The sequence below is a fragment of the Vanellus vanellus genome (assembly GCF_965231255.1).
Source record: "Vanellus vanellus genome assembly, chromosome: 11".
In the NCBI taxonomy this organism is placed as follows: Eukaryota; Metazoa; Chordata; class Aves; order Charadriiformes; family Charadriidae; genus Vanellus; species Vanellus vanellus.
In genome coordinates this window covers 11,965,223-11,974,937 of record NC_138916.1, presented here as the reverse complement: position 1 = coordinate 11,974,937, position 9,715 = coordinate 11,965,223, and the positions used below count along the sequence as shown (strand labels likewise).

The 9,715-nt window shown below is 39.7% G+C and overlaps 1 protein-coding gene across 1 annotated transcript in view; it reads left to right on the top strand.

Moving 5' to 3' along the window:
* Nucleotides 1-456: 456 nt before the first annotated feature.
* DMXL2 (Dmx like 2) overlaps nt 457-9,715 on the top strand; it is a gene marked incomplete at its 5' end in the record, with an annotated part of 54,393 nt that continues 45,134 nt past the window's right edge. Inside the window, 2 exon segments of the mRNA XM_082488539.1 lie at nt 457-543; nt 9,171-9,296. Coding sequence (XP_082344665.1) covers nt 457-543; nt 9,171-9,296 — 213 coding nt within the window.

Below are 9,715 nucleotides of genomic sequence, written 5' to 3'. Positions count from 1 at the left end.
CACCGCATCCCCCGCCTCCTTGGCCGGCCGTCCCTCCCTTCTCTCCTTTAAACCTAGCGCTCTCCTCTTCCCCCGCCGCCCTGCCCGCCTCAGGCTGCCCGCCGGGCCCCGCACTGACAGACCGGGCTTCCCCCGCCCCGCCCCGCGTTTAACTGCCCCGCGGGCGCGTGCACAACGGCCGCTGCTCGCGCAGCGGCGGTGCCCGCGCGCGCCTCACCTGACTGAGGCGCGTGCGCCGCCTCTTCCCCCCCTCCCCGGCGCGCGCTCGCGGCGGCTGCGCGCGGGGCCGGGGCCCGCGGGGCGGGCGGGAGCGCGGAGCCATCCGGGTCTCCTCCGCTCCTCCTCGGCGGCGGCGGCCGCGGCGCTGCCGTCCCCAGGAGAGCCGGGGGAGGAGGAGGAGGAGGAGGAGGAGGAGGAGAGAGGGGGGGGAAGGGGAAGGGGAAGGGGAAGGCCGCCATGCATCTTCATCAGGTGCTCACCGGCGCCGTCAACCCTGGGGACAACTGCTACTCGGTGGGCAGCGTTGAGGACATCCCCTTCACGGTAATGGTGGCGAGGCGGGGGCGCCCGGGCTGAGGCGGGCGGGCGGGTGGGGGTGGTGGTGGGGGTGGTGTAGGCCCGAGGAGAGCGGTGGGAGGGGCTGGAGGGGATTAACCTGCCGGGGCGGTTTGCGGGCCCTCGTCCCGGGGTCGTTGAGGCGGAGATTACGAGCGAGGGCCTCGGGGCGGGGGGGGTGAGGTGGGAACGCCCCTCCGGGGGAGGCAGCGGGGGGCTCCCGGTCTGGAGAAGGCGGCGCGGCCCCGCCGTTCGCAGCGCCCGCCCGGGAGGGGTCTCGGCGCTCCCTCGTGCCGGGGCGCAGGTGGAGGCTGGGATCGGCGGATGCCGCCGGCCCCTCTGGCCAGCGCTCCCCGCGGCCTCGCCGTTCGGGTAGGGAGCCAGGGAAACCCCCAGCTGTCCGTGCCCAAATTTTGCTGGGTGCTTTTTGGTTGATCTTTTTGGGGGTGGTTTGTTTGGGGGTTTTATTAGCTGTTTGTTGGGGTTCTTTTTTGTGTGTGTGGTTGTTGGTTTTGTTTTTGTTTTTTTTGCTTATGATCCTCCTGCAAAGAGAACATAGTCTGTTGCTCTAGGCTCCTTAAGAAGCCTATCCACTATTGATGAGCGTCTGGCTTCAATTACTGTGGTTAATAAAACACAAATTTGTCCAATGCATTTTGTAAATTAGAGGGGAAAAGAAATGGAAAGAGATACACTAAGTAAATTCCAAGAATCCAGTAATCTATATAATGAAATCTGTTTATCATCCACAGACTATTTTTGTCAATTCTAATGTTAATTTCCACTTTTTTAGCTTATGATACGCTTCTCTGATTTTAATGAGCGATCAGCTTCTGCAGTGTTTTGCATACTGTCATCTAATCAGTATGTTATTATTTTGGAATAAATTGTCTCATTAGATTTTGTATTAACATTTACAAGATTGTATCCCAGCCACAAACCAGTTCCTAGCTAAATGATACAGAGCATCATTTTTAGTCCAAGATAACTGTCAGCAGACTTGTCAAACACTTAAAGCTTGCTTTAGATTATCACAGATGTCTAATTTCTGTAATGAATGCTTGAAAGTCTTAAGAAATAAAAGGTGCTGTATCTGTCTTGATTTTCCTTGTTCTGCTGCTATGCAGCCAAACTGCTATTAAAGGGACCTCTGTTACTTTTGATATTTATATAAGATGTTGTTTACACATATTCATATTCTAATGTGTTTCTTTTTACTGTGATAATTAGAAAAGTCAATCAACTGTTATTATAAAAGACAACTTTATGCTAACTCTCATAGTAGTTTTGATAACATCAAAAATTAATTATGACATACACTATGGTTTATAGAAGAATTTTCCAAGAACAAAAGTCATGTTTTACAAAAAAATGCGGTATCATTTGGTAGCATGTTAACTGTGGAACTGCATATAACAGATCTCACTGTCTTCTCTGGCTGCTGTATCCAATTTTTTTGTAATACAGTAAAGTAGGAACTAAAGGGATAAGTAGGTTTTAATAAAGATATCTTCTGTAATTCCACAGCTTTAACTTTCTTCTTCCCTTTTTCTCCTTTCTCTGTATTCGTGGTATTATTTCCTGTTGTTCTAGACTTTGGTCCTATAGTAAACTGTATCGTTAAAAACATCTGTTTGCAAACAGTTTGGGGTCTTGTATCCAGATTCTTAGGAAATTAGTCACATGAATCCATATGAAGTCAGGCTGTGGCAGAGGAGCCGTTGTTTGTGTGCGCATATGCTTGTTTATGTGTTTGGTTGATGTTAGGGCATTCGTTTAAAATCATAGAATGGTTTAGGTTGGAAAGGACCTTGAAGATCATCGAGTTCCAGCCCCCCACCATAGGCAGGGACACCTCCCACTAGACCAGGTTGCCTAAGGCCATGTCCAGCCTGCCCTTGAACACCTCCAGGGATGGGGCCTCAACAACTTCTCTGGGCAACCTGTGCCAGTACCTTACCACCCTCAGTGAAAAATCTGTCGGAACTAGTTCAAAATTGCTACAAGTGATTCAGTGCAGCGACTTAAAAATATGGCTTTTTTGTGTGCAGAAATGAATCAGTCACATTGAAGTTAATCCACTAAACAGTAGAATGTGTATGTATATATATTCACTAGTTAATAGTTTTGGAACTATTTCCCTTTTTTTGGAGGAGGAATGTCCTCTTAAGATGAACTTGCTTTAGATGCCTAACTCCACTAGTCTTAGGATTCTGAGAGAAGGAACACATTTTCTTCTGACCTGATTAGCGACATCGCAATTCTCAGGTTCTTCTTCATCCTTCCTTTCCTCTATGGTGTGCACTTGGCTTGTTTGCATGGCTGGGAGTAAAGGTAGGCTTTTAATTTCCAAGTCAGTGTAGCCAGAGCTAAGATGATAACTTGTACCTCAATGGTACTTTTTTAAAGCTTTGGTGAAATTAATCTAGTTATTCTGAAAATAAGAAAGGGAAAAGAAATAATTTTGCCATTAACTTTTCTTTACCTGCTAAAAAGCAAGTATTAGTGACTCCATCAAGCAAAACAAATCCAAAGAGCTAGGATCAGACAGTTGCTGTAGGCTGGCGACAAAGGTTTTGTGCATCCTCTCTCTGAAATGCACATGGTGTTCCTTCCTCCCTGTGCTCCTGCATCTGCCTGCAGTATTCCTAACGTGTACCTAGCATTTCCCAAATAAGGGATGAAACACAGAAATGTTTGGTTAACAAACTGGCTTGTGGATGTTGTAGCTGTATTGTGCCCAGTCTAGTAGAGTGCATAATACATAGGAAAAATTGTTTGAAGGGTGAAGTAAAATAGCTTTGTAATGCTGTTTTCTACCAAGCAGTCTCTTCAGCTTCCCTGCCTTTGGGCTCCAAACAGGACCCTGCATAAGCAGAGGGTTTAAGTACAAAATGACGGAAGTTCTGGTTTTCTCATTTCTGGTAATAATTCCGTGCACTATTCAACTTGCTGTTGCTGCATGTTCTCATTTCAGCAAATATTGTTAACCATGTTTCACAAATGAGTTTACAGAAGATCAGAGTTGAGCTTTATACAGAAGGGCCTTACAGCACACACCCTGCCTAGACAGAAGAAGGGTATGTTATTTGAACCCCATAGTCTAACTGGCAGCTAATCAGTTTTCAAAGGTAGTAAATTGCATTTTTCAAACCATGGTTGATTTCACTTAGCTTTTGTTGTTAAGCAGCTGTTTTATGTTGAGCCAATTTCAGTCACTGACCCTAACTGTGAGAGGGGTATATGTTACCGACCTGACTTTCCATGATGTGGAGTAAGGTGGTTTAAAATAAAGAAGATAAACTGTTCTGATTCTGTTTATATAACTTCTGCCCTTTGTCCAAGCTTAGGGTTGTTTTTTTACCCCTGAAACTCTGAACAGAATTTAGCTGTTTCTAAGGTCAGTCTAAGTTTAAAAAAAAATAAAATTGAAAATCCATAGGTATTACCAAAAGGCTGAATTACCTAAAGGCTGAAATACTACCTAAAGGCTAAGTATAAAAATTCCAAGCTTTGGCTAGTGTCCCACAAACAGAAGATAAAGAATATTTACTTCTCTTAAGAGGTGTTACTAAATGCACAAAATACGGAGCTCTAAACATTATTAATGAAAAAATCAGAATATCAGATTGTAGGGGTGTCCGTACATAAGATTTTTTCTGGTAGAAGTGAAAAAAAAATTAATTTCTTATTTGTCATTTTTGAAAAGGACAGGCTTCTTGGCATCTTCCATGCTTGTACTGACACATGGCCTGGAACTGTGTGTAACAAATTTCAGAAGCTATTGCAGATGAGTCTCCCACACCCATGTAAACTTTTTTACCTCATTGAAAACAGCAAAATCTTCATCCACACCATTATGTCCACAAGACACAGGAACTGAGAACAGGTTTTCTCTGCTATGTAGGGTTCTCCTCTACCTCATTCTTCTTGAAAAATTACTTATTAAACCCCTTATTTGCAAATCCCTTTCAGTTATTTATTAATACTTCTACATATCTATGTTCCCCACTGTGTCACGTTTATGTGAACAGGATTACAGATGCTTAACATCTGAATCCTTGGCACATTCCTTTTTCTCTGAAGCTTTGTGTGTAAGCATATTGTAAAGTATTTAATCATGAATTTGTCTCAAATGTCAGTTTAGGAAAGCCTGTTCTACAGGCCACAGGCTCGTAGTGGGTTGACGTTTCTTTCAGTTATCTTGCTAGTTTGCATTAAGTGTGTGTAATTCTACTAGTACTTAGCCAGAGGAGGGGGGAAAGGGTAAGTGTTGTGTCCTTTGATGAGAGTATGGGCATGTCTTGGAATTCAGATGTCTTCGTCACTAACAGGAAGGAAGTGGAACTTCTGCATCTTACGTGTTTACTGCCCATAGCCAAAAACGTATGGATAAGTGTTGTTATACTGGAGGAATACCATAAGCCCAATACAGGCTTTAATTCAGGTTTTAATACAGATTTTAATGAATTTATGTAATTTTAGATGTTTATGAACTTTTTTTAAAAAAATACCATTGTGAGCTGATTGTGTTTCTTCCACATCATTTAACATCTTGAAATGCAGCCATTCCCCTAATAGTACACACTGGAGCTTGAGAACTTCTGGTCTATTTCACTTATGCCAAATTTGTACAGACTTGCAGGTTATAGAAAGAGAAGAATCATTTTTATACAGAGAGAAATATTTATATAAAGAAAAACAAGTAGAAAATGTGAAGTAATGTTGTTTCCCTGTCTGGTAGTTCCAGTCTTCAACGTTAAAATTGGAGAACCAAACAGGAAGCTGGGCAGCTGAAAAAGAGAGATGCATGTGCTGCTTTTGTATTATTTGAAAATTGAGGCTATAGCATAAACTCTTACAGTAGGACAGAATGTCCTACTTCTGTCTGGTGCTCCTGCATTCAATTAGAGCTTTGTCATTGTTCATTTCAGTGGTCCCAGATCTTGACAGTTAGAGCAGATATTGGCAAACCACGGCTTATTAGTTGCTTATGGATCCTGCAAGTCATCCTTGCATTCTGGCAGTTTTGCAACTCCATTTAATTTTCTTTTTGAAGTTATCAGTGACTTTAGAAATGGAGGTTGGCAGATACTCCATGTGGGTGGTTTTTACTGCATTTGCTTCATTCAGTAACTGCTTATAATTCTGTTTATCTAAGGCCTCTGTGCTGTTCTCATCCATTGCAGTATCTCAGCATCTTATTTTCCATGTTTCCTTTTTTGTATGGCTTACCAATTTTCCATTCCTTTTATTACGCTATGCAGATTGTTAATGTGTAGCCACAAATATCGTGGCTGCTGTTATTCTGGCAGGAAGGACCTGTGGTGGCATGAATGATTTCCCTGAAGATGTTTTCAGCTGAATCCTTAAGAAGGAACTACTGATGATACATATTATGACACTTCCCTATTCTTTGCCAATGTAGGGTGCTTCTACTTCATTACCAGTTTAAGGAATGAAAGGACAAAATAAAAAGAGGATTTAATAGAAATGTGCTCTGTTCAAGTATAAACATGTAAATGTATTGAATATATTAGGAAAGCCTCATAAAAGCAATCAAATTGAAAACTTGTATTTAGATGTAGAATATGAAATGTGGAAATATCTTTCAGTACTGAAAAGTATATTGACCTTTTCTGTTCTGAGAAATTTGGAGACTATAAATGTGAAAAAGTGAGCATTTGTTTTAAAATAAGGGGACACCTTTTCTCAAAGTTGGGGTTATAATAAATGTACTTCTTAAACTAAATTTAAGATTTAAGTTAAATATACTTTAATATATTTTCAAGAAATGAGAGACATTCTCAGAATAAAAATCTACACTGAAAAGATGACCCCAGAACCAAGAGACAGCACTTGCTCAAAGCACCTAGAGCTAAAGGCTGATACCGCACTGTTGGGATTGTGTTCTGACTAAGGTCTCTAACAGACTAAATCCTCTCTGTTGGCATAGGACACTTAGGTGTGCTGAGTCACTTGTTGGTGCAGTGCCAAACACAGGCAAAGAGTGGGAGGGATGTGAGTGACAGTAATAAGATTTCACTTAGGAAAGAAGTCTCTACATCTTAATGATTCTTTAAAAAAAAAAAATATACTGTAAGCCACCCTTTTAATTCACAACCACCTTTTCACTTAACTTTGTAAAAAATATGCTAAATAGTATAATTAGCCAGAAAAATACTCCTTTGTTGCTATAATAAGTACGGATGGGGACAGGAGGGAAAGGAAACTAAAACATTTAAAAAGGAAGGCAGTAAATTATTTTGCTTCACGGAGTCAACAGACATACTGAAGTATAAAATATTTTGTTTCATGCATTATCAACTCTATACACACATAGTAACATGCATGTTTAAGTACTGTAAGTGTGAGGAAATTAAAGTTGAGAAGTCTTTTCCTTTCACTTTATCATTTCTGAGGCACATGTCCATATCCTGCTAACAGGATTGCAACTAGTGATAAATTGTGTTTAATTTAGTTTGAAATTTACAAGTCAAGTTATCAATATAACAATGAAAAAATACGGTATCCAAAAGGTCCTTGTTTGAAGTGGATTGGTTCTGGTTTTTTACTATATTAGATAACAATTTAAATCATGGGTTTGTAGGTTTGTATTAGCAGTTACAAGGCAGACTGTTGAAAAGAAGGTGAGTCTTTCAATTCTTTGCAGTCTTAATTGCTCACCATTTGAAATAAATAGTAAACTTGTGAACATTTGCTGGCCTGTCCAGCATTCTACACCGCTGGTGGAGTTTGTTTTGTAACAAATTCCAATATAAAAAATTGGAAAACAACAAAACAAAAAGACTTTCTGTTCAATGCCAGAACTTATCTCAGAATCTCATCTTTCTTTCTCTTACTTTCTGGAAATAATCCTATTCCATTTTAATAATAATTTACTCCCTTCCAGACTGGGTCTCGTAATTGCATAGCCTAGTCATCAAGGAGCTATGATATTCTGTTACATAGATAATCTCCCTCTAACAACCTTTTAGTAGTTGTTTTTTTCCCTCTCCTGCTTGCATTGTGAATAACTCTAGTATCAGTTCCTCAAAGCTTCCCAGAACAATGCTTGTGGGCTTGAGGACTCAGACAGCACCACGTTGCTTTATTTTTGTGAGGTGACCTTGGAAATCTTTTAGACAATCTGTTTTGTATGCAGTTTTCATTTTTGCGTATGCAATTGTATGGTGTGTTAATTTCTGAGGCCTGAGTTTCTGCTTTGCTGCTTGTATTGCTGCTCCTTTCTTGTTTTAGCAGTGACTGTCCTTTCACCAAATTAAGCCTTTTTCCTAAGACTTTCTCACTTGTTCCTTCCCAGGAGGATCAGAAGTAGATCTAAGATCTACTTCTATCTTAGATCTACTTCTATCTTAGATCGTGAGACCTAAATTGTCCATTCTAATTCTTGTGTTTATCTTGCACCATTATATTAGTGTGTCTGTCAATGGGCATTGATCCTGTAAATCTATAGAAATACTCACAATTTCTCATATGCTTCTAAAAAATAATACAGGTAGCCTTTAAGCTGGTTGACCTCAAAGGAGAGGGCTAGGACTCAGTAATTTGGAAATTATTGTGAAAGAAGCAGGGCACAAGTTTAAATGACAAAAGTAATTTTGTACCTTGTGAAACTGACTGTTGAGGACTTGTACGCTCTCTGCTTAATTCAGCTGTCATAAAATTTCTGCCTACCACATTGGAATCAGTGGAAAACTTACTTTAAGGAAAAAGACATCTAGCTATAACAGTTTACTTTAAAAAGGTTTATTGGTAGATTGATGATAGGGAGGGATTTCTGTGCCTGAACATGGGAGTTCAGTGGAATGGGTCGTCTGGAGTCATTAAACTTTTTAAGACTATTCTGGCACACTAGGAGAGGTGAAAGGTTGGCAGACATATATATTTATCTTGACAATAGAAAGTGCTGTAAGCTATCATTGTTCTATAACTTATTCTTAAACAAAGTATTTAGACTGCAGTGTGTACTGCACAAGATACAATATATCCAAGACAAATCTTTGTTGTTTTATAGTCTTATAGTAATGTGCACTTTTTAAAACTCAGAAAAGCCCAGAAATTGGATTCTTATAGAAAAGAATCACTTAATATTCTTTAAAAAAAAAAAAAAAAGGGCAGGGACACACATATTTAAGAAATTTATATGCAAATTCAATAAGTGCACCTGAATACTAAACTCTCGGCTGTCTTGCTCTAAGAGGCAACAAGAATTGGAGAGGAGGAAAAAAAAACCCAACTGAAACCTAAAAAAAACCCCAACCCCACCACAAAACAGAAAAAGTGAATGTATGCACAAAGCTTAAATTCTAGATTAAGTTCGGGGATTGGTTTTTTGTTTTTTGTTTTTTTTTTCTTTTACTGTTTCTGTTTGCAGTGATTTAAACCTTGTAAGATTTAAGGTCTCCTTTGCTACTTTGTTTTTACCATTGCTTATTCTGCTGGTGCTACTGAATTGCTGAGGAATAAACCTGCTACATAGTAACATCTTGTTTCAATGGAGATTTTTCACAGTGCTCTCAAAAATGTAAGTCATCTAATCAGTATTCCATTTTTTTAATAACTTTTTAATTTTATTTTAAAAAATATTTCAGGCATACGGCTCTGGTTGTGACATTGTTATTCTGGCAAATGACTTTGAATGTGTGCAAATTATTCCTGGTGCTAAACATGGAAACATCCAGGTCAGTTGTGTGGAGTGCTCCCAACGACAAGGCAGGGTAAGGATTTTCATAAATTTGTATAGAATTAAAAAAAAAAAATACTCTAAATAATTAAACAGCAACATAATACATTAATGGTTTTAATGAGTTAATTTCATGACAAAGATCATTTTTTACTGATCTGAACTTTCTAAGTAACATCACTTGTGTTTTTCAGACAATTGTTTTAATTTAATAGTAATTTGGAGGGGGGGGGAGGTGAAGCAGGAGGCATGTTTTAGCAATGGTTTTTATTCCATGCCAGGACCATACCAGGTCTCACAAAATGTGGAAATATGTATTAATTACAGTATAGTATCAGAAGTGGAATGATACTAAAAAAAAATGATACTAAAATTATTGTTATTGTCTCCATTATTGCAAACTTTCATGCAGCTAAAGAAGAAATAGATAAATCATTCTTGTATACATATACA